A 27,720-nucleotide genomic window follows, 5' to 3' on the forward strand; every position below is an offset into this window, starting at 1 on the left:
TATAAGGGAAGGATAAATGAAGACCTCTTATTTTGGACAAATTTAATGCAACTTATTCTTTAACCACTTCTGGGGCTTTTCTTGAACGTGCTGTGTGCAGTGACTTCACTTGCCAAATTACATATAGATTACATTCTTTTCATGTGTGGGTTTTTTGTTAAGGCAAATGTCAGTGAAGGTTGCCCATGCAATCTTAATTCAGTCCCCATGTGTGTATACTGCTACAGTCTTTAAGTACATGATCACATACTGTCCCACAGGATCGTTGCCTAATGCAATGCGCAGTATGGACTATGCCCACTGAATGGGTAGCTATTCAGTATTTCTCTTTAACCTCTTTCAGTGTGGCTCTGCACATTACTTCACACCATTTAAAACCTGCACTGAATACTAAGCTCTGTGTCTTAGTATCTTAATGAGTTATCTTCACACAACCCATGTGAAGTGAGAAGACATCCCCATTTTACACATGGGGAACTGGTGCACAAAGATTAAAGCCAAAATTATTAATGCCCACTAGTTTTGGGTGCCCCATTTGAGAAGCCTAGGATCTGAATTTTTAGAGTACTCGGCATTTTATGGTTTTACTAATAGTTGAAAGTCTCTGCTGTCACACAGGTATAATTTGTAAATTCAAAATGTCTGAGAATTTAAAAATTGGATGGTAACAGACCATGAATCCCAGTGTTTGAACCTGGTGATATTCTAAACAAAGAGCTTTCAGCCATACTTGTAGCTCAGAGGTTCTCAGTTTTGTACTGGTGACCCCTTTCACATAGTAAGCCACTGAGTGCGACCCCCCCGCCCTTTATAAATTAAAAACACTTTTTTTATATATATATTTAACACGGTTATAAATGTTGGAGGCAAAGCAGGGCTTGGGATGGAAGCTGACAGCTCGTGACCCCCATGTAATAACCTCATGACCCCCTTCAGGGGACCAGAACCCCTGTAATGTAGCTGTTTCCATTGCTTCATGCTGACTCGGCAGTCACTCTAGGCTTCAGAGTGACAATCCTGGAATTTTTATATATAGATATGTTCATAGCTTCCAATGATGCCAATGGGAGTTGCAGTTGAGTGCTCACTCAGCACTTTTGCAATTCAAACCTCAGGTCTCTCAGATTGGGCACCCGGAAAATGAGGAACACACAGTTATTGGCCACCTGTAAAACATCAAAACTTTCTCTTGCCCAGCATCACAAGACCTCTGTGGCAGATGCAGAAATAGAAACCAATTCCTTAAGGCAACATTCAGCTGTCTTAACGAGAGGATGATCTCCTGGTTCTTCAACATCCTGCCAAATTCACTACACATCTTCCAGTTTCCTCAACAAAGGAAGCAGAAGTCCTACAAACAGTCTCCTTCACTATGCAACCCTGATTCATTCCCAGAGGACAGTACCTGTGCATTGAATTAGGGAGGGGGTCATGGGAGGAGGGGATTCTTTGTGTTCATCTAATAAATACTCTAGCATAATGCATATACGCAAGGGGGCTGAACTATGATTCTCTGGCATTTCTTAGCTTTTGAGTTGATTTAGCAAGCTTAATGTTTTTCACTGTAGTTTTTTGTGCAATTTCCTAAGTATGAAACTTAACTTGAAAAGATAATTGATTTTCTTTAACCGTGTAGAACCTTATTGACCTCTCCTTCACATGAGTAATCATTGGCGTTGGGATCTTTATTTCTTCAGCACAGCATTCTACGATGTGAGCGAATTAAAGTAACTGATACGTTTTCTCCTGCTATCTCTGCATGGAGCCTGTGCATGCGTGCGCTCGCTCTCTCTTGCTTTGCCAGTGGGTTTTACAGCTCTTTGCTTGACAGCAGCAAAGGAATGTTTAAACTGGGAAATGATGGGTTTGATTGCAAATTCTGGAAGGGGGTGGGCTCTAATGGTAGGTAGTCCCTTCTGCCCCAATCCTCCTCTGTATTAGGTGGGTCCCTGTGTACTAGCAGGCATGGGAAGCATTGAAACCACTGCACATTCTTGTGCCCAGCACCACAGTGCCCCTAGTGGTGTGGAGGAGCAGTTGCAGGGAGTATCCCATTCCTGCATCCCTGAGCTGGAGCATAATCCGTTATTTAGGGCAGTGGTTTTCAAACTTCTATTCTGGGAACCCAGTTGAAGAAAATTGTTGATGCCCGTAACCCAACGGAGCTGGGGATGAGGGGTTTGGGAGGGTCTCAGGTCTGTGGGGTGCGGCCGGGAATGAGGGGTTCAGGGTGTGGGAGGCTCAGGGCTGGGGCAGGAGGTTGGGGTGCAGGAGGGCGACAGGGCTCTGGGTGCAGGCTCTGGGGTGGGGCCAGGGATGAAGGGCTCTGCATTTGGGGGGGAGGTTGGGGTGCAGGAAGAGGTTTGGGGGGCTCAGGGCTGGGGCAGGGGATTGGGGCACAGGGATGGGGTGCAGACTTGCCTCTGGCAGCACAACTGGGGTGCAGAGGCAGGCTTCCCACCTGTCCTGGTCCCGCGCTGCACCTGAAAGGGCCAGCAGCAGGTACAGCTCCTAGGCAGAGATGCGCAAGCGGCTCTTGCCCGCAGACACCGCCCTACCACCCCCCAAGCTCCCATTGGCCAGGAACTGGAGTGCGGTGCTCAGGTTGGAGGCAGCATGCAGAGCCCCGTGGTCCCCCCTGCCTAGAAGCCGGCCCTGCTGCTAACCACTTCCAGCGTTCAGCATGGTGTTGGAACAGGTAAACACTAGCCTGCCTTAGCTGGCCAGCCCCACCAACTGGACTTTTAATGTCCCAGTCGGCGGTGCTGACCAGAGCAACCCAGTGCCTTATAACTGAGTCGCAACCCGAACTTTGAAAAATGCTGATCTAGGGAACGTGCATGCTCACTACAGATAAATCTTTGAAGAATTTAGTTGCCATGCTCTTAACAAGTTTCTACTGAGTATGTGTAAGCTGAGGTTTTTCACCATTCCTATAAAAATCTTCCCAAATTTGACTGACATTACTGTGGTCCCTTGCCAGATTTCAGTACGGCGGCACTGGCACTTCTCAGTGAGGTAGTTGTAATGTTTTTAAGCACAGGCAAAACTTTCCCCTAATCTCATTCTCATAAATAGCTGAACTGTTAGCTGGAGATCTCACTGAAAATAAATTCAGCTTTTGAGGCAGATACCTGTCATGAAGAACTTCACCCTAAATGGCTGGTTTAACAGAGTTAAGACCCTATTTTCCATTTCTGATACTGAAAGTGCTGGGCAACCTTTACTGTAGGCATTACTATCTGCCCCACCTATAACAGAATTTCAGTAATAATCCAAGATTTTGTTCACTTTTTCCTTTGGCTTGAGTTATCAGTAACATGAATTCATGAGGTTTTTTGCATCATTCTGTTACAACATTTAGCTAAGGCTCTCAACTAGAGCTCCATGAAGTTGAGGGCCTTCAGGAAAACGCTGTCTCTACCTAGCTCCTGAAACTTTCACCCTTGTACCCTTATTGCTACAGCATTTGCAGTGGGTGCAGCTGTCCCAGTAGGGAATGAATGTCATGATGGTCTGACATTGAAATTCAGAGCCCACTGAGGCCCTCAAGAATAGGATCAAGTTTTTTAATTATATCCAGAAACTTTTGGGAGGCCTCTGTGGGAGGTGGGGAGCATGGAGCACTTGTAAGATAATCTTAGCAGCTCTTCTCTGAAGTGGAAAAAACTGCTGCTGCATTGTATGAACTGGAGCTTGTATGTTGTCTTTTAGCCCCACGTAGAGTGTATTACAATAGTCTAACTGGGGGCTTGATGGACACACACGCAAGAGGCTGGATACTCACCTTAGACAAATGAGCATAGTATGCCAGCAACCATAAAAAACCTATTCCCCTCAAATTCCAAGACTCTGATTCCAGGATTGTTATCTTTGTTTGCAAGTCCTCTTAATTCATGACATGGTCAGTAAACCTGTTCACTTTCCGAATGTAACTTGGACATGGCCAGAATAGCACAAATGTATCTTAACTGGGTGTAGGAGGGTTTGGAAATATAGCTAAAAATCTAATTGCAAGGGAGGCTGTCATATCATGCAACCATTTGGCTGGGATGTGGGAATGGAATCTGTAAGCTTATAACTGATATTGGGGGTGGAACAAATGGTGAGACCATAGCCAGATTCAAGAGGACTTGGATGGTTTTAAGTTACTGTCAATAGCAGGCAAGTGTAATTCAGTGTAGGCAGAATAAAAATAGCTTGTCCTGAGAAGAGCTGATGAATGTAATAGTGCTCTGCTACTTTATCACCATACTTCTCTGTATTGGGGAAACTTATTTCCAGTCTGTCTAGTGGACAGCAGCAGGAAAAAGGCTTTAATAGGATGGGTGATGGCAGCTTTAAAATTCCTTTAGACAATTTGAGACTCATTAGTTTTTAAACTGTTACAGTAGAACCTCAGAGTTCTGAACACGAGAGTTACAAACTGACAGATCAATCACACACTTCATTTAGAACCGGAAGAATGCAATCAGGCAACAGACAAACAACAAAGAGCAAATACTGCAGTCCTGTGTTAAATGTAAACTACAAAAAAAGGGGGAGGGGGTTTAAAACTAGACAAGGTAAGGAAACAGTTTCTGTGCTTGTTTCATTTAAATTAAAATGTTTAAAAGCAGCATTTTTCTTCTGTAAAGTTTCAAAGCTGTATCGTCAATGTTCAGTTGTAAACTTTTGAAAGAATAATCTTAATGTTTTGTTCAGAGTTATGAACAGCCTCCATTCCTGAGTGTTAGTAACGCTGAAGTTCTGCTGTATGTTAAATGAGGGAGAAGGAGCATGTCCAAACTAAACTCCCTTGCTGCAATTTAAGCCCATTGCTTCTTGTCCTGTCCTCTGAGGTTCAGAACAGTTCTTCTCCCTCCTCTTTATAAAAACCTTTTATATACTAGAAAACTGTTATCATGTCCCCTCTCGGTCTTCTCCTTTCCAGGCTAAACAACCCCCCCCCCCTTTTTTTTTTTTTTTTCAATCTTCCCTCAGAGGTCATTGTTTTCTAGACCTTTAATCATTTTTGTCATTCTTCTCTGGACGTTCTCCAATTTGTCCATTTTTCCTGAAATGTGGCGCCCAGAACTAGACACAATACTCCAGTTGAGGCCTTATCAGCGTGGAGTAGAGTGGAAGAATTACTTCTCATGTCTTGTTTACAACAAGACATGTAAATACTAATACCTGCTAATACATCTTAGAATGATGTTCGCTTTTTTTGCAACAGCATTACGCTGTTGACTCATATTTAACTTGTGGTCCACTATGACCCTAGATCTCTTTCCACAGTACTCCTTTCTAGGCAGTCATTTCCTGTTTTGTATGTGTGCAACTGATTGTTCCTTCCTAAATGGAGTACTTTGCATTTGTCCTTATTGAATTTCATCCTGTTTACTTCAGACCAGTTTGTCCAGATCATTCTGAATTTTAATCCTATCCTTGCAACGCCTCTCAGCTTGTTATCGCCTGCAAATGTTATAAGTGTACTCTCTATGCCATTATCTAAATCATTGATGAAGATATTGAACAGAACCAGATGCAGAACTGATCCCTGCAGGACCCCACTCATTATGCCCTTCCAGCATAACTGTAAAGCACTGATTACTCTCTGGGAACAGTTTTCCAACCAGTTTTGCACCCACCTTATAGTAGCTCCATCTAGGTTGCATTTCCCTAGTTTGTTTATGAGACTGTCATGTGAGACAGTATCAGAAGCTTTACTGAAGTCCAGATATACCACGTCCCCCCTATTCACAAAGCTTGTTACCCTGTCAAAGAAAGCTATCAGGTTGATTTGATGTGATTTGTTCTTGACAAATCCATGCTGACTGTTACTTATCACCTTACTATTTTCTAGATGTTTTCAAATTGATTGCTTAATTATTTGCTCCATTATCTTTCCAGGTACAGAAGTTAAACTGACTGGTCTGTAATTCCCTGGGTTGTCCTTGTTTCCCTTTTTATAGATTAGCAGTATATTTGCCCTTTTCCAATCTTCTGGAATCTGTCCTGTATTCCAAGACTTTTTTTTTCCCAAAGATAATCACTAATGGCTCAGATATCTCCTCAGCCAGCTCCTTGAGTATTCTAGGATGCATTTCATCAGGCCCTGGTGACTTGAAGATCATCTAAGTAATCTTTAACTTGTTCTTTCCCTATTTTAGCCTATGGTCCTACCTCATTTTCACTGGCATTCACTGTTAGACATCCAATCTCCACCAGCCTTCTTGGTGAAAACCGAAACGAAGTCATTAAGCACCTCTGCCATTTCCATATTTTCTGTTATTGTTTTTCCCCTCCTCATTGAGTAAAGGGCCTACCCTGTCCTTGATTTTCCTCTTGCTTCTAATGTATTTGTAGAATATTTTCTTGTTATCCTTTATCTCTAGTAAGTTTGATCTCGTTTTATGCTTTGGCCTTTCTAATTTTGTCCCTGCATACTTGTGTTATTTGTTTATGCTCATCCTTTGTAATTTGACCTAGTTTCCACTTTTTGTAGAACACTCTTTTGATTTTTAGATCATTGAAGATCTCCTGGTTTAAGCCAGGGTGATCTCTTGCCATACTTCCTATCTTTCCTACGCAGTGGGATAGATTGCTCTTGTGCCCTTAAAAATGTCTTTGAAAAACTGTCAATTGTTTTTCCCCTTAGGACTTGCTTCCCATGGGATCTTACCTACCAACATCCTGGGTTTGCTAAAGTCTGCCTTCTTGAAATCCATGGTCTTTATTTTGCTGTTCTCCCTTCTACCATTCCTTAGAATCATGAACTCTACCATTTCATGATCACTTTCACCCAAGCTGCCTTCCACTTTCAAATTCTCAACCAGTTCCTCTCTGTTTGTCAAAATCAAATCTAGAACAGCATCTCCCCAGTAGCTTTCTCCACCTTCTGAAATAAAAAAAAGTCTCCAATACATTCCAAGAACTTGTTGGATAATCTGTGCCCTGCTGTGTTGTTTTCCCAACAGATGTCTGAGTAGTTGAAGTCCCCCATCACCATAGATAGCTATGGTGCTGGAGGATTCTCTTTCTTGAACAGGTCATCATGGCCAAGAAATAGGACCTTCATAACAAAGTATTTCCTGCACTCTGAATGGAAGCACTTTGACTCTGAGCTTAAAGAATTTACCCTGAATCGTATCCATCTGGGTTTCATTTTATTCGTCATCACTGTGCAGAAATACAACCCTAATTGACAGTAATTTCATTTTGTCATATTCCTGTTCAGATGGCCTCTTGTTAATCTCCTCATGAAATTGTTCCTGAAAAGGTTAAATTTGTAAACCTAAGTTTGAAAGCCTGAATATTTTCAGACTCAAATTTGGTGCTTGCTAGGCTTGTGGAAGGTTGTTTTGAATCTCCGTTTTTCCTCTTCCCTAGTGACTGTAACATCATCCAGCCGGATTTTGGAGCTACTGGTTCTTGCCTCTTCTTTTTCCTTATGAAAACTACAGTAAAATATCATTAGACTTGTTTTGTGTACCGTCCCTATACATGAGAACTTACTTAATGGTAGCTTGCTTTAAGTAAGCTTGGCTAAAATATCTGGATTCAGATATAGTAGGTTGAGCCTACTATATTCTTCCCCTATGTGTTTTTTTTTTTTTTTAAAATAGCAAAGTAGACTACATTCCAATTTATAACTCTTGAAAGTTTCAAGTCAGGAAATTAAGTTGTCCTCAATTGAGCTTATTCCCTCAAATTAAGAAACTGCAATTTTTAACACTCAGATTCTTTGCTGTGCTCAAGTTGGTCTTGCTTAAAAAGAAATAATTATTTATATTGAACTGAATTCTGCCAGGTGCATCAAGAATACTTTAACTGATGGGTGTATAATAGGCTAAGACAATGACAAGCTATGTCCAGTATATAGTGAAGATGGTCTAATAGGAGCCCATTATCTTTCTGAATGAACCTGAACCATTGTTTTAGACTTCAGAGAATGAGGACAGTATTCTCCATTCTCACTTTTTTAAAACAAAAAGAGCCTATTGATTACAGTGTAGCTTAAAAATTGGAGGCATAAACAAGATGAGCTAAGGAAAATAAAGGCACCTAGATAATCACCCCATTTTTTGGGCACTATGTCCTGTATTTGTGGCATGACAGTTGGGACATGTAGTATCTTCTAGGAGTAAAAGTTATGTCCCTTAAGCCTATCTCTTACAAAAGTTAGTCTCCTTAGTGCATGAGCCTTGAAAACTTGAACAGGCATTGAACTCTGACTTGCAGAGTAGGAAGACAAGCTGGAAAATACAGTCTTTAAGAACCTGTGATGGCTTCAGTGGTGGAATGGAGGAGATGATATGCCCATGATGTCAGGCTGAAAGCTCTGCTTAAATTACATTCATGACTTAGTAAATAGCACAGCCTATTTTTTAGCATATTGAGTATCCTAACTATAGATACCCAAACTCAAATTGTAACAGGACAGGGGATGTAGATAAGAGTTGACTGGGCTTTTTGTGAAGGGAGATGAGAGCTAGGGCCCAACATAAAATCCATTTGAAGCTTTACTCCTCTGTATTTTTAACTCAGGTACTGCATGGCTTGATTATTAGCTCTGGTACAGCTGTGCTTGAGGCAGAACTGGAAGGGTGGAGGGAGGAGGTCACTTTATGTATGCCTACCCCAGACCCAGGGGCCATTTTGGCTTCCGGAGTGCATGGTCTCAAAGCTGCCAACAGCCCCAAGAGAGAAGTCTGCGAGCCAGGTTGCTGAGGCACCCCAAGCACTTATCGCTCCTGGGGACTTCCCATGCTCAAGGAATCCTCAACTGGCCAGTTAGGCTACAAGTCCTCTCTGCTCCTAGAATGGTGCAGTGGGATCTTGCTGGAGCCAAGAATCTTATCCCAATTTCATCAACTACTTGAAGGTGCAGTTCTGCTCTTAAAAGTAGTCCTAAATAAGTACTGCGAAGTTCATATTTCTGTAATGGATTTCCGTATCAAATTTGCGCCTACCTGAAAACACAATCTGAGATATACACAGGATAAAAGGAATTGGATTCTCATTATTACTTAAATTGCAGTCAGCCTAAATTCTGTGGTTGATATGCAAGACAGCACTGCAGAGATGATAAAACTGAGCTGGATTCTATTTCAACAGTAAAGTAAACTATGAAATTGTAAATAGAATGACTAAGTACATAGGAAGCATATCTCTTAAGTTTCTCAACTTGAGAGGGAGAAGAGTCTTTCGCCTCTTTAGTCTTAACTTTCATGGCAACAGTAAAAAGTCCAGGTGAACTAGAATGCCTGGCAATGGAAGAGGATCTTGAAATTGGTATCCTACCATATTTCAACACTACCTAACATTCTGGGGTACATTAACACCTGGCCATAAACTAAACTGGACAGATAAGGCTGTAACGATGAGGAGTAGTACTATATCTAAAGACTCCATAAAATCTAGTGAGAGATTCTGAGCGGAAAGACCAGATGACTTTTATAGATAGAAATTCAAAGCTGTTAGAATACAAATTTAGTTAAGGTTACACTGCTAACCTTCTAATCAGAAAAAAGTGAGTGCACAATACTGAGATTAAATAGGCAGCAATCTAAAATGGTAGTAATGGAGGACATCACTACTTGTATATAAGCTGGTCACATTGGATGTGGTGTAGAGAAGCATGTTGTGACACCTTAAATGATTTTTTTAGGACAGCTAGCTCCAGAGTATGAGGAGAAGCTGCTTCTTAGTCCAAAGTAATACACAATAATTGGTTCAGGAAGTAACTATAGTTGGGCACTAGGTAATAATGATTGCAGCATAATTAAGTTCCTCTTCAGTGAAGAAAATGACAGAAACTAGCATGCTAAACTTTAGAAGGGGAGTGAGGGGGATTAAAGTTAAATTCCCTCCAAACAAAAAGTAGACAAAACCCTCATCCTTGAAACTGATATGGAGATTTCTTAAATGAACCATAAGTGTCACAAAGGATGCCTACACTTAACAAAAAGAAGAAAGGGAAGTGGAAAGCCACATAGTAAACAAATATGGATAAATAGCTATGTTCAAGAGGTTACTTGAGCAAAACTGTTATCTTTCAGAAAATGAAAGCCAAGCCTAGTGAAGAGAAGAACACTTAACTTCAGTAGGCAAAACACCTAGGAAAGAAATTAAGAAAGCTAAAATGGATTATGGAGAGCAAATAGGCTTTTTTACATGAGCTAACAAGAATATACCAGCAGCAGGAAGTTTACAGGAGAACTAGGAGGTATCCTGGATCACCAGAGATTAAACGGAACAGTTGAACAATAAGGATATGGTAGGGAAGCCAAATGACTTGTTTGCATCAGCGTTCACCACCGAGTAGGGTTGCCAATTTTGGCTGAATGTATTCCTGGAGGTTTCATCACATGTCATAATCTTTAATTAAAGATTAATCTTTAATTTCTGGAGACTCCAGGACAATCCTGGAGGGTTGGGAACCTTACCACTGCAGTTTCAGAGAGATCTGCTCATCTCGGGTATTGAGGTGCTGTCAAGAACTGAAGTGCCTGCACCAACTTGATTAAAGCACAAGTCACCAGGTTTGTCTATATCCAAGAGTTCTGAAAGCACTTAAGAATGGCAGTGCCTGAGTGCTAGCAAACCAAATGACCTCATTAAAACAGCTACTCTGCTGAAGGATTGGAGCATGGCAGATGTGTAGGTTTGCCTTTTTCTTTAAAAGGCCTAGAGGCTATATTTGGATTAAGACCAACAGAAAGTTAACAGTGGTGTCCTAAGGTTCTATACAAAGACCAGTGTCTGTAGTAATGAATGATCTACAAAATCAAGACAAAGAATAAGGGAGAAAACCTTCAAATGTCTTTGTCAAAGACCGACCTAACCAACTGATGTGAATGGGCTGCATAATGGCAGATGAAAGTCTTAACAAATGCACAGTGGTGCAAAATGGGAAAAACCTGTTCATGAACCTTGCTGGGTTCTAAATTGTCTGACAACTTAGGTATTTGGGGGGAAATCTGAAGATCATAGAATATCAGGGTTGGAAGGGACCTCAGGAGGTCATCTAGTCCAACCCCCTGCTCAAAGCAAGACCAATCCCCAATTTTTGCCCCAGATCCCTAAATGGCCCCCTCAAGGATTGAACTCATAACCCTGGGTTTAGCAGGCCAATGCTCAAACCACTGAGCTATCCCTCTCCCCATTGTGGACAGCTGAAATCAAACATCTGCTGTTGCAAGGATTAAAAGGTAATATTAAAATCCTTAGGGGAAAGGGATGGACAACACTGAAAATAAAAAGAAAAGGAGTACTTGTGGCACCTTTTCTTTTTGCAAATACAAACTAAAACGGCTGCTACTCTGAAAACTGAAAATAAAGCTACTATATAAATCAATGAGATTACCTCACCTGGAATATTGCGTTCTATTCAGGTCACACTTTAAAAAAGAAAGGGGGGGGGGGGTCTGGGGAAGTGGAATAAGTTGAGGCAGTGAGTGACTACAGCCAAGCAGAAACTTCATGTGAAGAGATTGAAAAGACAAACTACTTCAGAAAGGAGGTGAATAAAGGGCTTGATATTCAGAACAATGGCATAGAGAAGATGGAACTGGCACTGCTTTTCACCATCTTATAACAGCAGAATAAGGGAACGTTGAATGAAATTGAAAAACTGATAAAAGGAAATACTCTTTCACATAATGTACATTTAGCCTATGGAACTACAAGGTATTGAGTTTAGCAGAATTCTGAAACGACTGGATGTTCTATGCATAACACCCAGATCTTACAGTAATAAGGATATTAGTTTTTTTGGAAAGGATAAACCATGTCATGTCAAGCCAACCTCTGTCATGTATTAGTCTGCTTGTATGGGAAGTATTTTTCCTATTCCATAACTGCCTGCTACGGGATTTCTTGGACCTTCCTCCAAAACATCGGGTACTGACTGGCCTGTCAGGATATTGGACCATTGGGACCACTAGTCTGAAACAGTGATTATTCCTGAACTTTTAAAGGTTTTTAAAATTGCATGTACAGATACTGATGAGGGTGCAGAAATTCTGTTAATGCAGAATACTGTTTTGTCATACTTTTTCTCACTGACAACTACTTTAAGGATTTTGTTTCCTGAACATAGTGTGTCCAATGAAAATTCAACTAATATGTGGGAATATCACAGGTATTATAACCCAGAAATGGCTGAAGAGTGACCTTTAGTAGACTGGTAACATGGTGCTAGAGGAAAAGAGGTACTAATCTAACCCAGAACAAGAAATAGGTTGACCTTTTCAGAGACCCCACATCTGCAGGAATTTATCCAATACAGAACCTGAATTTTATACCAATCAATAAATTTGTTCTTTTCTAAAATAGTTCTAGAAACCTGGGATTATAGTTTGACATTAATATACTCCACTAGTAAAGAGTCTACCATAATACAGTGAAAACTGCATTAACTCAAGCATCTGTGATCACCTCTTGTTTTCTCATCCCCACCCAATACAACTTTGCTAGTGAAAGCACCTGGCCCAAATACCTGGGATCACTTCTTTTTTCACTCTAGCTCTGAAGTTCATCTTTAATTTGTCATGCTAAGAAGAATGTGAGAAATCCATCCTACTCTTGCACTCAGCGTATGGGACAACAGTATGTGCTGTCTTGTAAAAAAGGATCTTCTACAAGGAGTTTCCAAAACCATCATGGAGCAAACATCAAATAGTATGATTAGACAAATACTTAATTTCGTTTTGCACTCCAAGCTGCTAGTGTAGATACAAAGTTTAAGATTTTCCAGCACTGCTAATGTCATGTGTCTAAACTTGCCCAGGGCAGGCCTTGTGTATACTAAGACTCATTCTGTTGCTACCATGAATGGAGCTGAGCTGGTGGTAGGAATTATGGGACATCTGGGAGACGGGGAGCCCTTGTCTATACTACTGTGGCAGCATCAAAGGATAAGATGGACAAGGTCATAGCAAGATGTAAAGATGTGTATTTTTAAAAACTTGCTTAATATTGTTCCTCTGTATTAATAAGTTCAAGATTTTTTTTTTTCCTGCTTGTTTTTAAACCTCAGAAATATCAGAATGTCAACTCTGTTCTTTCCTGGCTTTGCTGGAGGGTCTATTGGATGTCTCAGGCTATGTCTAGTCTTGGAAGATTAGTCATATTAAAAAATACTTAGCGAAAGTTTTAGCAAATGGCTTTAAGTACGACTTTGCACTTAGTTCAAACAGGGAAGGTTGTGCTACATTCTAAATATGACTTTCCTTGTTTACACTTGATGCAGAGCAGTGTTTTAAAATTGTTTAAAACGTTGGCAAATATGATGGCTCTTCCTGTTCTAGACATGGCCTCAGTTGTCTAATCTTAAGTTTAAATGAGTAGCAATATGGACAAAGAATATTGAAACATTAAAATGAAGTTGTGAACAGTTGGTCTTAAAATCTCATCCCCTTCTCGGTTGCTCTTTCACTCTTTGACTATGTCATAACATTAGTTCTCCAGTTATCTTCCAGGCAAATCAGGACCTAAATTTCTATTAAGTGGTGTGGTTTTTCTTGTTTTAAATCTTGTCTTAAGACCTTTCTGGCAATTTTATACATAATATTTGCAATTTTTTTTAATTGCATGACACCTTTTTAAAGGTGATTCCAACTTATAATTGAACAGTTCTGTCCAGCTGTCTCCATACTGGCCTGGTGTACTCAAAATAACAATGTTATGGTCTTTCAAAGCCTTAGTTTAGGTGTGAAATGGTAATTACTTTAGTATATAAAGTAATTTGGCTAAATTTTCTGGAATTTACTATTCGTTAGTGTTCATGTCTGTTTTGTTGTGGTGGTCACATCTTGACTCCAGACATCAAGGGTTAAAATAGCAACCAAGTAGGTTTACTTTCTACAGGTGTTTTCAGCAGCACTTAAATTCTAATGCAGTGTCTTTTTTTCTCTCTAGTACTTTTGTCCATCTGTTCTCTGTTGTGTGATCCCAATCCAGATGATCCTTTAGTGCCTGAGATTGCACGGATCTACAAAACAGATAGAGAAAAGTGAGTATGGAAGCCAAAAACCTGTTAAATGCTTCAGTTAATATGAAAACAGCAGAATCTGTACTCAGAGCCAGAGGTAAAAGAAAATGGGATTACTTTACAAAAAACTAATCTCTGAATTTGTTAAAGTAGTCTTGATCAGTTGGAAACCTTGGTCTTCTAAGGATATTGCTTAGAAGAGGCACTGTAGATACAGTGCACACTGACACTAGTCTTAATATAGTAGTACCTAATGACATTGCTACAGGGAAATCTGTATTTCCAGTTCGTCTGTATTGAGGGACTTCTAAGTAAGCCATAACCCCCCCCACCCCACCAAAAAAACAAAACAAAACCATGTACTAAATTCTCAGCCCATAAGCAAATCTATATCTGTTTAGTTGCTTTAACTACAGGTTTACCTTCATGATTGATACCCTGATAAACCTGTGAAAATCTCACAAATGTAAGCTGTACCAAGAACCATATTTTATACAGATTTTGCAGCATCAGTTTGAGTTACACACTTCAAAAGCCCTTCACTGTCTGTGCTTCAATTCTATATAGTTGGCAGAAGGAACAAGCTAAACACTATTACAGGAAGCACTAATGTTCTAGATGGTGGGGCATGAACACGGAGGTAACCAATACCTCTGATTCAGCTTCATTGACAGCACACTTAGGGTGCAAGGGAAGGATAAGAGTGGTAGAGAGATGTGGGGAAGACTTAAAAGCTTTTAAGGAGCAAATTGCAAAAATTAAAAAAAAAAAATTGCATTAATGTAACTCAAACTGCTTCAGTTTAAAAGGGAACTTCTTGTCTGAGCAATTGCTTGATGATGATGATTGTAAACTAATTCCCCACCTTGAGCTGTTCCCACTCCAGAACTGATCAGCAGTTCCCTTACACGACCATCTAATGAAGTCAAGACAGCACTTCAGCAACCTGTGAGTAGGGAGGGAGGTGAAATTAAGCAAATTTCTGGATAATATGTTTGGTAATTCAGAAGCAGATACTGGGCAAAGTCAGTGATTCTTGTCTGCCGTCAAAGCTGCGTGATTAGTATTCAGCAGTTCGGCAAGAGGTACAACTGTAAAAGTGACAAATCCACTGAGTTTATATATTCCGTTCTGTTCATATATTCTGGGAAGGAGTATGAAAATATATTAGTCTTGTGCTATCAACACATTTGAACTTGGCTTTTGAACAGTTTAAACAATGTTGAAGTTAATATAGTGGGTTGTCTAACTAAAACCTGTTATGTTGCAAAGAACCATTCTTGGGTTAAGTTGACTAAATAGCTTTATTGGAACAAAGATGCAGTTGGAATTCTGTATTATAAGGCGGCCAAGTGTCCTCTAGCTAATAGAATGTACTCTCCAGAGTGAAGTGTTTGCAAAAGAAATATCTCACTTTTTTTGTGACAGGTGGAATTGAGATGTCCCAAATATTAGTAGTGCATTGAACATGATGGTATTGCAGTTTTTACTGAAGACTCTATCCAAAATGTCCTGTGTACATAATTCCTGACCCCAGTGGGTGCACTGGGTGCAAAAAAACTGTAGGATTGGGTCTGTAAGGAGCAGGTTGCTCCTTAGAAGTTGAAAGTTGTCATGGCCCAGGTTTCGTCCCTCTTTTGCTCTGTCAAATTAGTCAACCATAATAGCTGGAGGCAAAATAAACAAATTCTGTAACACTATTTTGAATCTGGCAATATCTTGCAGCTCAGCATCTATGGGAAACTGTTATTACTTTTTCCTTACAACTGACGATGGTTGGAGAGAAAGCAGAAGCAAAACATTGCAAAGTAGTTATTGCATCATACTGAGCTTTCAGACTATTATGAAGATAAAATTTACAACAATAACATACTGTTGCCCAAAGATAATGGTTAGAAAACATGTAAATTTAAGTCTTCCTGTCAAAACACTAGATCTTTTATGTAATTCTGCCCCAAAGACTTTGTTTTGCTGCTGCTTGCTGAAATAATTATAAACACAGCAAAGATTACTCTTTCTGCCCTGATAAAGGGTTAAGTTGTGTCACTTATTTGCATGAAACTTTATTTTGCTCTTCAAATTACCTGACTGAAAGCTCTGATGTTGCTGAAGAGAACTTCGCTTAAAGGCATGTGTAGAACATTCCACTGGAGTTAAAAATAGCTCTTGCATTTGAGTGGATGATATATGTTAAGCAAATCCTCTTTTTATATATACAGGTACAACAGAATAGCTCGGGAATGGACTCAGAAGTATGCGATGTAATTAAAGAAATTATTGGATAACCTCTACAAATAAAGATAGGGGAACTCTGAAAGAGAAAGTCCTTTTGATTTCCATTTGACTGCTTTCTATGAGCCCACGCCTCATCTTCCCCTGTGCACATGTTTACCTGATACAGCAGTGCTGCGTGTTGTACATACTTGGAACAACAAAATAGAAATACTGTATTTCCCGTACCAACATTGACTCCTAGCAAAGAAGTGTGTGTGTGAAAAGCCAGTTCTTCAGTCATAACTTAGTTGTGAGCCTAAAAGCATTCCTTAATGATTTAAATTGGGTAATAAAATGAGGGGGGAGGAGTGGTGGGTTTCATCGTTTTTTCTGGAGACAGTTCACTGACTTGTGGGAGGATTTTTTTAAATGGAATCCTTTTAAACTCATAACAGTTATGGAAAACCAAGGTGAAGAACTCAAAGCTGTTTCTGTATTCATTTTATTCTGAAGGATCTACATCTTAGGTAAAAATTACGACCAACAAGATTAACCTGTACCCACATCCTGTATTTAAGGTCTAAGTTTAAATGGTCAACATTTAAATGGATTGGAGCTATTAGTGCATCAAGTGATGTTGATTTATTTCAACTCTTCTCTCCCCTCCCTCATACTTTTTTGGTTTGTATGTGGTTTCTCAGTTAATACATAGCTAATAGCTCTTATTTTTCTTAAGTTTTTTTAACTGCTTAGGTCTTTCTGGATGTAAGGGTAAAAATTCATTTGACAGAAAACTCGTGTATATTTAAAGACCCAACTGCTCCCCTGGGGCTTGTACGTTCAAGAATGATTAATCTGTGTAATAAACTGATTACTACAGTCATTACATATAACTTTGTGTGAATAGGCTTTTAATTTTAAAACCAGTTTGTTACAGGCTAAAATTAATGGTGGCTTGTCCTTAAATGTCTGCATTCACAAACAGTTGCATTTCAGAATCATGGAGCAATTCAGTTTGCATCAGAAAAGGCTATTTGCCTGAACAAGACCAACGTAAGGTTAAAGCACTTACATGAACTCCAGAGATGTAGTGTGCCAGCAACTTGACTGTTAAACCAAAAAAGCAGTTTACTTAATGAAGATCTGAGCAACATTTTACAAAACCTAATGGTATTATTCCCACTTGCATGGGACTTAACACAATGCATATGTAGGTAAGTGAAACCTTATGTAACTAAAAGTAATGGATGTAAAAGGGTAAAAATGATCACACATCAGCACAAACTTTCATAAAATGTAGCTTTTACATGCTTACTTTGCACTAAACATTTGCAAATGTTCATATGGTTTTAAATTGTACTTGTATGTGTCTTTTATTTGAACAAAGTCTTCACTTGAATTTAGTGAAAATGTAGTTTGAAATTTTACTTTGTAAACAAGTGTATTTGCCAGCAACATTCATGTGAAGTAGGTGAGTCTGCAATTTTATCTCCTTTAGTATAATTGTAAACCAAGCCATCAAAATGAAGGAGAGGCTATAGTCTCCAGCCACAGGGGTCTGTCCCATCCATTTTCAAATGCATCTTTACGCACTTGCACAAATGAGGAATAAATGTCCACTGCGTTTGGTCTAAATTTGTTCCAGTTGTCTCATCTCTCAATGTCCTTGGTTATGCACATCTGCATGTAAATGTTAGCAGCCTCTGGAGTTTTCTGTGCAGCAGGCTACAGGAAAAACTTGCATATACAAATGAGTCTTGATAGCAGGCACATGGTAACTGCTACGGTTTACACTTGGAGGTTTTTATAGTTATTGCATGGGGGGAAAAAGCAAAGTATTCTGATTAAAATGGCTCTGAAACAGAGCAGAGTTTCACTTGCAGAGAACTATAGAATGTATGGCCATATATTGAACAGGTGATGTGCTAAGAACATAGATTGCTTCTTGGAAAAAGTACAGTGGTGTACAATTTTATGTGAAGTAACTTGCACTGAAAGGACAAAAGAACTTGGGAAAGGCTTGCATTATTGAAGCATTCTCTAAGAGCATAATTGCATTTGCCTATGTTCATATGATATTGCGGCCATAGAAAAATGAGCCATAATGGGGGCCTACAAATTGGGGGCCTTATATTTAATAGTAATTTAAAAAAAAAAGCTCCAGTGTGAACTGTGCTGGTACCCTACTGTGGCACTTGGGGGAAAGCACAGGGTACTGTGAAGTCACCAGCACAGCTTCCTATACCATGTTTGATCTTCCTTGCCACCTTCAGTGATAAGCATAACTAAACAACTACTTGCCTTTAATAGCATATCTGTTTTGAGTATCTTGTATAAAGTCTCCATAGTCTGCTGTAAGTGCCAGAGAGTGGAATATATAATCTAAATCAATCCTTTTTGTGGTCATGGATGAAATTACTGATGAAGACCAAAGTGTGTGTGATGGGGGAGCGATTGAGGGGCAAGGGTAGAGGAGGGTTATAAGAAGAGATGGAGAAACAAAGGGAGCCTGTTTCAAAGCTGTGGATGAAGCTCTTGCATGGTCAGTTGTGATAGAAAGGGTGGCAGAAGTCTGTTCTAGGTAAAAGTAGATAAGATCTAAGCTAATGCAAAATCACGGGGGTGTTCAATCTTCTGCAAAATTCGAGCTTACACATGGATATCGTCGCTTGTAGTAAAGTGACTTCTACCCTCTGTAGGCGAAGTGAAGGCTTTTAATCTATTGGGACCTGAGTTCATGCAACCACAGGTGTGAATAGCACCTTGTGTAGATGTGTGCATGCTAGTTGTATTGTAGCTAACTCATTTAAAAATAGCAGTGAGGATGCTATGGCATGGGGCTTCAGCACAGTTACGCATGTACTTGTGGAGGCAAGCAGGCTTGTGCAGCCTGTGCTAAAGCCCATTCCATGATGTACACTTAAATTAGCTTGATGCAAATTGGAGTACAGATAACCAATAATGTCTGTCTACATGGGCTTGCATTCACATCCCTGGCTACAAAGTAGACTTATACTGAAGCATTACATGTTGCAAGAAGCTTTTGTTTCTGGGTTCTTTTGCATCAGTTTGCCCAACCAAGCAGCTAACAGAGAGCTTGTCTTGACTTTATAGTTTCAGTTAACTAGTTCACTTTAACTGATACTACTGTGACTTATAGGGCTGTACCTTCAGAAGCACTCTGCATCTAACAGTTCCCATTTTGCTGGGTGCTAATTATGTTTACTTATATAAAAAAAATGGCCATATTGTGGGTGTCTGAGCCTTCTTGAAAACTCTGGCTGTAAAGATATCTGATTGAGCTAATCACTTACATGTTTTTATGAAGACTGGGATATACTGCAGTAAACCAGATGAAAGATAAATGGTTTCAGATGGTGAACTGTCACTAAAACGTCATCCAGCTATCTTAATTTCAGCAGCCTCATGAAATCATCTGCCAATTCTCTACCTGTAGCTTTAACAATGTGCTATATTCTATAATTGTAGCTCCTGAAAATTCAGTCAAATTGGTGCTTTATTCTGTCACTTCTGGATAAACCTAAATCACAGAGTTCTGGATGTTGAATTGTGAAAACTCGCTTTACAGAAGAACTCCACTCGGTCTGTTGTATTAAATGGTTATAATGATTTAGTCTGAATTTCAATGTGGAATACTTGTCTTGGAATGAATCTGGATGTTTTTTCATTAGGGTTTTTGGGGGTGGGATAGCTTAAAACAATCCTGATTCTTAAACCTCTTCACACTGGGATTTGCTTTTAAAGGATTATATTTAATACCTTTAAAAATCTGGGCTTTGGTTATCTAGGCACTGCTACATTTAGCATTGCAACACTTAACTGATTTAGGAGTCTACAGTCATTTTAAAAAGGGGCTTAGGCACTTCAGTGGGATATAGATATTTTGAAAATGAGATGTAGGCTTCTAAATCAGGTGTAGCTGTGCTCTGTGTTGCAATGCCTAAATAAACTTACAAATTTTAGCCTAAATCTATTCAAATCTTCCTAGTTACTTAACTTGAGAGGATGGGATTTGCATGTAACAGGATGAAATTGTCTCTAGGTAGGTTCTAAACTTTTAACACAGGTAATGTATCTGGTATATCCTCCAATTTGTTCCTAAATTGTGGGACACTGCTGCGCTTCTTACCAAAGAGTAATTAAAGGATGATCTGCTCTGGCACTTACAACTGAGACTATTCAGTAATTGGGCCAATACTCTAAAGCTGCATGTTTGAGTGTGTGTTTAGAGACTTTCTATTAAAATATTGTCTGCACTAGTCAAGTAATGTACCATAAAATGTCCTTGTCAATGTCCATCTGGGTTCTTTCTGTGTATCCACCACTGTATTAGAGTAGGTGTTAAGCAAATGGTGGTCTCGCCCTTGCTACTGCAGGCCAAGCAGTAGTGGTTTCCATACAGGCTGCAGCAGCCAGTCACAGACATATGTCCTGCTCTACTTGCCTTCTCTTCGTGATCCCAGTCCACGTTCCTGCTGTTTAGAGCAATTAAGCAGCTCCAGTGATGCCCTGCTGACCTGGCGTTTTGATGACGTGGAGAACAGATCATATGCCTCTTTGTCCCGTTGCACTTCACCCACATGCACTTGTGGGAGCAGCACTAGCTGCCTGCTCTGGCACCTGGGCATGTGAGAGGTGCAGTGGAAAAGTCAGTGCATCTTTGCTCAGAGCAGTTAGGAATCTGTCAAAATATCGCTTTGCTGTAGAGAGTTTGAAGGGCATTACACAAGCTTTGCTGCTGCTGATAGTGAATGTAATTACACTGCAGCTAGCAGAGGCCTGTGAGTGACATCTTATTCTAGCAGAGGATGGCAACTTATCTTCAGTAACATCCTAGTTCCATAACTTTTTAAACAATGAATAACAAGCCTCTCTTCTCTCTTCTGCCCCCAACCCCCTCCCCACCCCCTGCTCGGGTTAGCTACTCCGAAGCTCTTAAATTCCCTCGCCTATAGATCCCTACCTCCTACATTACCCCTGTCTTTAATACTTTTAACCAAAATTGATTCTTCTCCCCCTCCATCCCTTCTGTGAGTCCTGAGCACTTTTTGCTGTTGGGGTTGTAGATGGAAGTTGTTCCAGGTGACCACTTCTGTCAAAGCTACAAGAAGGAGCAAGACTTTTTTTTTTTTTTTTTTTTGAAGGATCTAAAGTTATTCTTGTGGGGAATTTTAAAAGAACCTGCCATTTTAGTACAATCTTGAGCATTCTGGAGGTGCAAAGGCCAAACCGGGCATGAATAACAGCAGCCACAGACAGAGTACGGGGGAAATCCCTATTGTCACTGCCCCTCTGAATCAGGGAGTATGTTCATAAATCTGCATGTGTGATTGTAATGTCTTGCAATGCCTCTCCATTAAATAATTACATTAAATTTACTGTGGCTTGACTGCTTCTTTTGCTTAACTTTGGTGTTTTCCTTTTTTTAAACTGGTCTCTCATTCCTTCTGTCTGACTAGATTCTTCTACTTAATCCATTCACTTCTCTACATTCACTTATATCCAATCACAAGCCCCTTCCTTCCTTTCATCCATCATTGGTGGTGTTGCCATATCCAGCAGTCCTAATCTTGTTCCACTTGCTCCCCCAATCTAGGATGTCTTTCAAAGACTAACAGTGCTTCCAGGGCTGAATGCAGTAGCACTAGCTAGCTGCCTGTAAATCCAGTTTCTGCCTGCTCCCTGTGCTGTGGGGAGTTACTATAGGCTTTCCCTCCAGCTCTGCTCTCCTTCCCCCCAGGAAGGAAAGGGGGTGGAGCTGAGAGCAACATCACCCCCTAGTACCACCCCTTTCCAGTGAGCAGCAGGGAGGCCAGAGCTGATAGCTGCCTTCTCCTTTCAGCATAAGGCAATGTTTACAGGCCTGCTCGCTGCAGTAAACCCATGCCTAGGAGCACAGAGCTATCTGTGGCATCGCTGGTGCCCATAGCAGACCTCATGATGCCCCCAACCACAGTTTGAGTTCTTGCCCGACGGTTCCCATTCTTCCTCAAAGAAGTTTGTCATGTATTGGCCTCAGTCTGAGATTTGGCATGAGTGTAATACATAATTCAGTAGCCTGATAGTTTAGCATCTCTCCCTTGCCTAAGTTAGACTGTGTCCTTTTGACTGTCCATGCCCGCCCCAGGGGAGATCTGTTTCTTTTGGGGCCAGTGGGCATTCTTAATGGGTCAAGTTTGCTTTATAGAACTCATTTACATGGCACACACATCTCTCCACCCCTAGAACACTGGTGTCTCAAATCCCTTAATCTGTGGTGGGGGGAAAAAAGTTGTCATTTTAATCTTCTGGAAATTGGAGCCATGAGTGAATCACAAATTCCTGAGGATGTGTTCCAGTGCTACTTAGTCCCCATGAAATCTGCAGGGTCTCTCCAAATGGAATCTTTAGATGAGACTTTGTGCCACTACCTGAAGTATCAAGCTGGGAGAGGTGATCTTTTTGTATCTACATAGAAGGATCCCTACTTTCATACCCCTGTTTTGCAATCTCCAACTAAAAGTCTTTAGTTCTCCCTGGGCCACTTGAATTTCCTGTATCATTTTTGTTCCCATTTGGCCTTGTCAGCTGCAAGAACATTCAGAGAGCTGGCAATGGTCACAGTTGCTCTTGGGGGGAAAAGAGGGTCTCTGCGTTTCCCATTGGGTAGCTGGGCCATTAAGAGCCACATCTAGGCAACTCTCTCCACATGTCTGAGCCATCAGCTAAAAGGCTTTCCCCCTTTGTATTGAAGGTGAAGTCTGGAGAAACAATTTAACCTAAAAGATAGACCAAGACTAGTTGTCCATCCCCTCTTTGGTGAGGGGGTATAATGGTTTCCCTTTTAGACCTGCTTCTTGGGGTCCATTTCATGAATGGGATTTAAGTGTTGTGTGGAGCCATCTGAGGCATTGAGGGAAAACTAGTCCTTAGGATTCAGACCAGAAAGGAACTTGGATCTCATTCATGTGCTGCTGAACCCCACATGACCTTCAGTAAGCTCTCACCATGATTTGAACTACTCCAGGTGCTGGTCTGTCAGGGTCGAGGCATGTCACACTGTGTAGGGTTGTCACTCAAACCTGCAGCTGCATGCCGTCATACTGGTGGTGCCTGTCCTAAAGGATCACTGCTTAAAAGTTGGACATTGTGGGGAGATAGACAACTATTATGTTGGCCAATCTGTTGACATTGGGGCATGAGGCAGGAACTTCATTAAGTAAACAGGTCTGTTTAGGTTAGCTGAGGCCAAACTCAAATACCTTGAGACTCTCTGGGTCCTGGAAAGGTCAGTCTCCAGGAGCAGTGAATTTTTCTTTTTTTTTCTTTTTCTTTTTTTTTTGAGAGCAGCGGGCAGAGGACTCCAGCCCCGTTAGGCAATCAATGGGCATCTCCTGTGACTTCTCTATTTTTGCATCTGAGAGCAATACAAAGGTTCACCAATGAACTTACTCAGGATACATTCTCCATACCTTGGCATTAGCATACACCTTTCTTCCCCTTTCTCTGATTTGACAAGACATTGTATGGTTAATTTCTCCTCTTAACTGCATATTTGGTCTCTGGGTCCTGCCCAGATGGTTACAGGCACTCCTGCCCCTGAAATCAGCTGAAAGCTGACCCACAAGACTAATTCAAGATTGTTAGCAGCCTGATCATTGTTAGGGGATTGGGTGTGGTGCTGTGGGCTTTCTCAGCTGTACAGCATTCAGCTGGGCTGATGAGGGGAATCAGGAAAAAAGTGAGCTAGGGTCAGGGAAGTGGAATAGAGGCCCTTGTTTGACAGGTTGCCTAACCAGGAGAAATTGCAATACTATGGTCTGTTCTGTTTTAAACACAGAAAGCAAATTAGCATGTAAGAAGGGTCCAGTGTGCCTCAGATTCTTTAGAGTACAGTAATTTTGAGAAAATAGTCTGAAGCAATTCTGTTCATAGCTGTGGAGAGTATTAATGCTCGTTCCCTTGGGCAAGAGAGAAAGGAGTATGAGGTGCTTGTTATAAATAAAACTGAGATCTCTCTAACCAGACAGGTTGGTTTTGTTTGAAAATTCCACAGTAGCTCTCTGGTCTAGGGTGTTGGATTTCCATTAACATGGCGCTTATCATATTGTATCAAAGTGCTCCTATAGCTTGGGGATTCCCCCATTTGAATCATTGTCTAACACCCTGTCTACACTACAGCTTTTAAGTGTTTGCGCTGCTAGTGCTGTGGTCTGCTTTAAATGTGGCAACATGCAATGTGGATAATACTCTGAGGCCTCAACCTTGCAAAGAGTTCTGCACCTGCTTTATTTTATGCATTTGAATCATCCCATTGAGGTCAACAGGACTATGGAGGTGAGTAAAGCATGCACATAACTTCGTAGGGGCCTGGGTAATCATGGCAGCTCATAGTTTTGTCCTCCTGGGCAGCTTGTTTATCTTACAGGTTGTCTCACTGATTTGCAGTGTAGATAGGCCTGTATAACCATATTGACTGGTCCCCCGTCCACCCAGCTGCCTATGAAGAAGGGCATCCAGAATGCGTGACCTGATATGCTACTGGTGCTACTTTGTGTACACTCACCACTAGCCTGCAGGCACTCTTCATCCTACAGTGCCTCAGCCAAAGAGCTTAGATTTTCCCAGGATGCGTGCGCAAAGTTGAACAGAGTATCTGGTGTAGATGCACAAGCACAGGTGACACTATTGTGTTGTGTGGTTTTTACAACCTAAACCTGTGGCATGAACAGAGCTCAACTGTACACAGGCAGGTGAGAGTCAATCTGGTTACGAGGGTAAGGTGGTGCTTACAGCATAGATGGTGGTCCTACTTCTCGAGTAAGTTCTGGTAGCTGTTGACTATAAATGTAGCTATTTAATTTCATAGTATCAGTTACTAGCATTGTTGATTTATAAACATGTGACTCCTTTTGAGTTCGGTTGCCAAATCCAGACTGGGTGCCTTTCTGGAAGATATGCTTTAGCCAGAGGGGTCCTGATCATCACTAAGGCTGTTAGGACTACAGCTATACTGATAATAGGATCTGTAGGTAATAGTGAAATTTTAATAGCCGGTGACATACAGTCAATCAGACTACATGATCTGATCCCTTCTGGCCTTAAATTCTGACTCTTTGGAACCTTCACCTATGTTAATCTTGTGATATTCAAATACCTCATTTCATATAATAGGTGTTCAATTGGCTTTTATAAAACACCCATAATAGAACTCTCTCTGTGGATGGTAAGCATGTAAGGAACAACCCCCTGGCCCCAAGCACAAACACTCCAAATCCTCTAGAGAAGAGAGGGGCTTTGCAGTGTGTCTGAAAGGCTGACAAATATGAGCTCTGAGCAAGCAGTGAGTGAAGTCCAGAGTCCTTGCACTGAACGCCTTGCAGAGCAGCTCCATCCAATGCCTACCAAGGGAAATGCATCTCCAGCACCTGTGCTAATGGCAATTGACCCATTATGTCAAGAAAGGATTCCATGGGTAAGTTGGGTAATGTGGAATTCCCTGGTTGGATCTGATCCAGTGCTTAATGAGAATCTTTCCTTTGATTTCAGTGGGCTCTGGTTCTGGACCCTAATTGGCTGTTCCCAACCCATGTCTGACAAGGCTCTTTGTGATGTGAAGTTCTCTGCTTTAGGAGTGTCTTAATTTTTTTTTAAGTCAAGATCTGCTTTCAGATTTCCGTGCATTTGGACCAACTCTTCCTTTTTGCTGCAGTATCTTTTTCTTTTAAACTGGCTTTGTTGTTCCTTATCAGTAGTAACATACTTTATTAGATGTCATTCAGCTAGCTGACAAGTTATACTTAAGGCCCCATGTTCTCTTTGGCAAAATAAGCCCAGCTTCTGCTGCAGAGCCCCAGGCTCCCATTGCACTTGGTGGCAGTAGATTAAAAATTTTGTGGCAGATTTAGGAAAACAAACTCAAGGTAATTGACTCCAGCATGAAACTGGACAGTGCCATTGGTACATAAAATTTGTAAGTGTAGCAGAATTTTATAAAGACAATGTACAATTGTATTGTGGAAGTTTGGGAATGAGAGAAGCTGCGTGGGGGACAGTAAAGTTGTATGTGGAGTTTTAAGGCAGAAGGGACCACCAGATCATCTAGTCTGACCTCCTGTAGATCAAAGGCCACCAAACACTAACTAGTCACCCCTCACACCAAGCTCCCAAACCAGAATTAGACTAAAGTATTTCAGCCCTCCAGAGACTAAACTATTATTCTCTAAACAGAGAACAGGGAGGACAAAAAGTGCAGCAGAGCCTGAGGCCCCTGCAATGGCAGAAGGCACCTGAGAAGGTGGTCTGGTTTTTTGGTACCCAGGGAATCAATTGAAACTTTTGATTCTCAGGGGGGGATGCATCTCTTTGTTCACTCACCTTCTAGTTCAGGGCAGAGGTGACTTTAAGATTCCTTTTTTCAGACAAGAGTGTAGAAGTCCTCATCCCCACTCCAGCAACCAGTTTCCCACCCCAGTATCTGTCACAGTATCCAGCAGCAATGAGTAAGGATGGTCCCTGGCCGGTGGTACTAAAATGAACAGCTGTGCAATAGATAACAATGGTGAGCTATCTAAATAGAGCCATAAGGCCCTTCTGAGTGTGGAAGTAGTGGGATAGGGGGTTGAATGCCATTGGTGTGCTGAGAGAGAGAGAGAGACAGCGGAAGGAGCCTATTTATGCACAGCCTACAATAATGTCATTAGGTGGTTCACTAATTGTATAAATTTGAATGGATTTTATGCGACATATACAATATACTTGCACTCTGGAAAAGTAGTTCCTAATAAAATGCTGAAAAATCATTGGAGAAAAATTATAGATTTTTCTCTGCTAATTTGGAGATATTGGTGCTTTTCTGTTTTATAATCTTGCTTTTGTTAAGATATCTTGTATTTGGACCCCCTCCATCCCACCACCCTGTATCCACAGAATCCCATCTACCCTTTTCAGCAACTAATCGTAGTTCACTGTCTCTTATGAGTTCAGGCTGATTTTTCAAAGCTGCCAAAGGGGTTTGGATGCCTGGAAATTGGATATCTACAGCCCTTGAGTTGCTTTCTAAATCTCAGCCTGAATTTGGAACAGTGAACAGCTCCCAGGTTTTGGCTTTAACTCTAGCAAAGGAGTTTGAAATGGCTCAAGGACTATACTGTTGCAGCTTGGCATTTTGTAATCATTTTAAAGCTGTTTTCCTCTTCCAGCTGCTCACTATTCCAGCCCTGTCACCTGCCGCTTCAGCTCCATCCTCACTGGGTGCTGCCTGAGATGTTACAAGTGAGAATATTTGTTTTTTCCAGCCATGCCCTGTCACTGGCTCCATGCTCCTGCCAATGGAAATTCCAAATGCCATTTATGGGAAATTAATCTATCCGGTTAACACACTTGCTTAAAAACTGAAAGATTTAGTCTTTGTTCCTTCAGTGTTACTTTGTGTCTCCAGTTTTGTAAGAGGAGAAAATTAGTGAATGCTAATGATCAAATGAGAAGTGCTCTCATGGAAACCAGAAGCAGCTAAATGGTTAATT

At 40.9% G+C, this 27,720-nt stretch overlaps 1 protein-coding gene across 8 annotated transcripts in view; it reads left to right on the top strand.

Annotated features, from left to right (window-relative positions):
* UBE2D2 (ubiquitin conjugating enzyme E2 D2) overlaps window positions 1–17,830 on the top strand; it is a 45,461-nt gene extending 27,631 nt beyond the window's left edge. For 4 of the 8 annotated variants that reach the window (XM_037906035.2, XM_043552771.1, XM_043552773.1 and 1 more), the window contains 2 exons: window positions 13,909–14,002; window positions 16,201–17,830. In XM_037906035.2, coding sequence (XP_037761963.1) covers window positions 13,909–14,002; window positions 16,201–16,246 — 140 coding nt within the window. In that variant the 3' untranslated portion in view covers window positions 16,247–17,830. Of the gene's footprint in view, window positions 1–13,908; window positions 14,003–14,782; window positions 14,930–16,200 lie in introns of all 8 variants that reach the window. The other 4 variants (XR_006292649.1, XR_006292647.1, XR_006292648.1 and 1 more) reach the window with 2 other exon arrangements.
* The last annotated feature ends 9,890 nt before the right edge of the window (window positions 17,831–27,720 follow it).

This window comes from Chelonia mydas, chromosome 8 (assembly GCF_015237465.2).
Source record: "Chelonia mydas isolate rCheMyd1 chromosome 8, rCheMyd1.pri.v2, whole genome shotgun sequence".
Taxonomy (NCBI): domain Eukaryota; kingdom Metazoa; phylum Chordata; order Testudines; family Cheloniidae; genus Chelonia; species Chelonia mydas.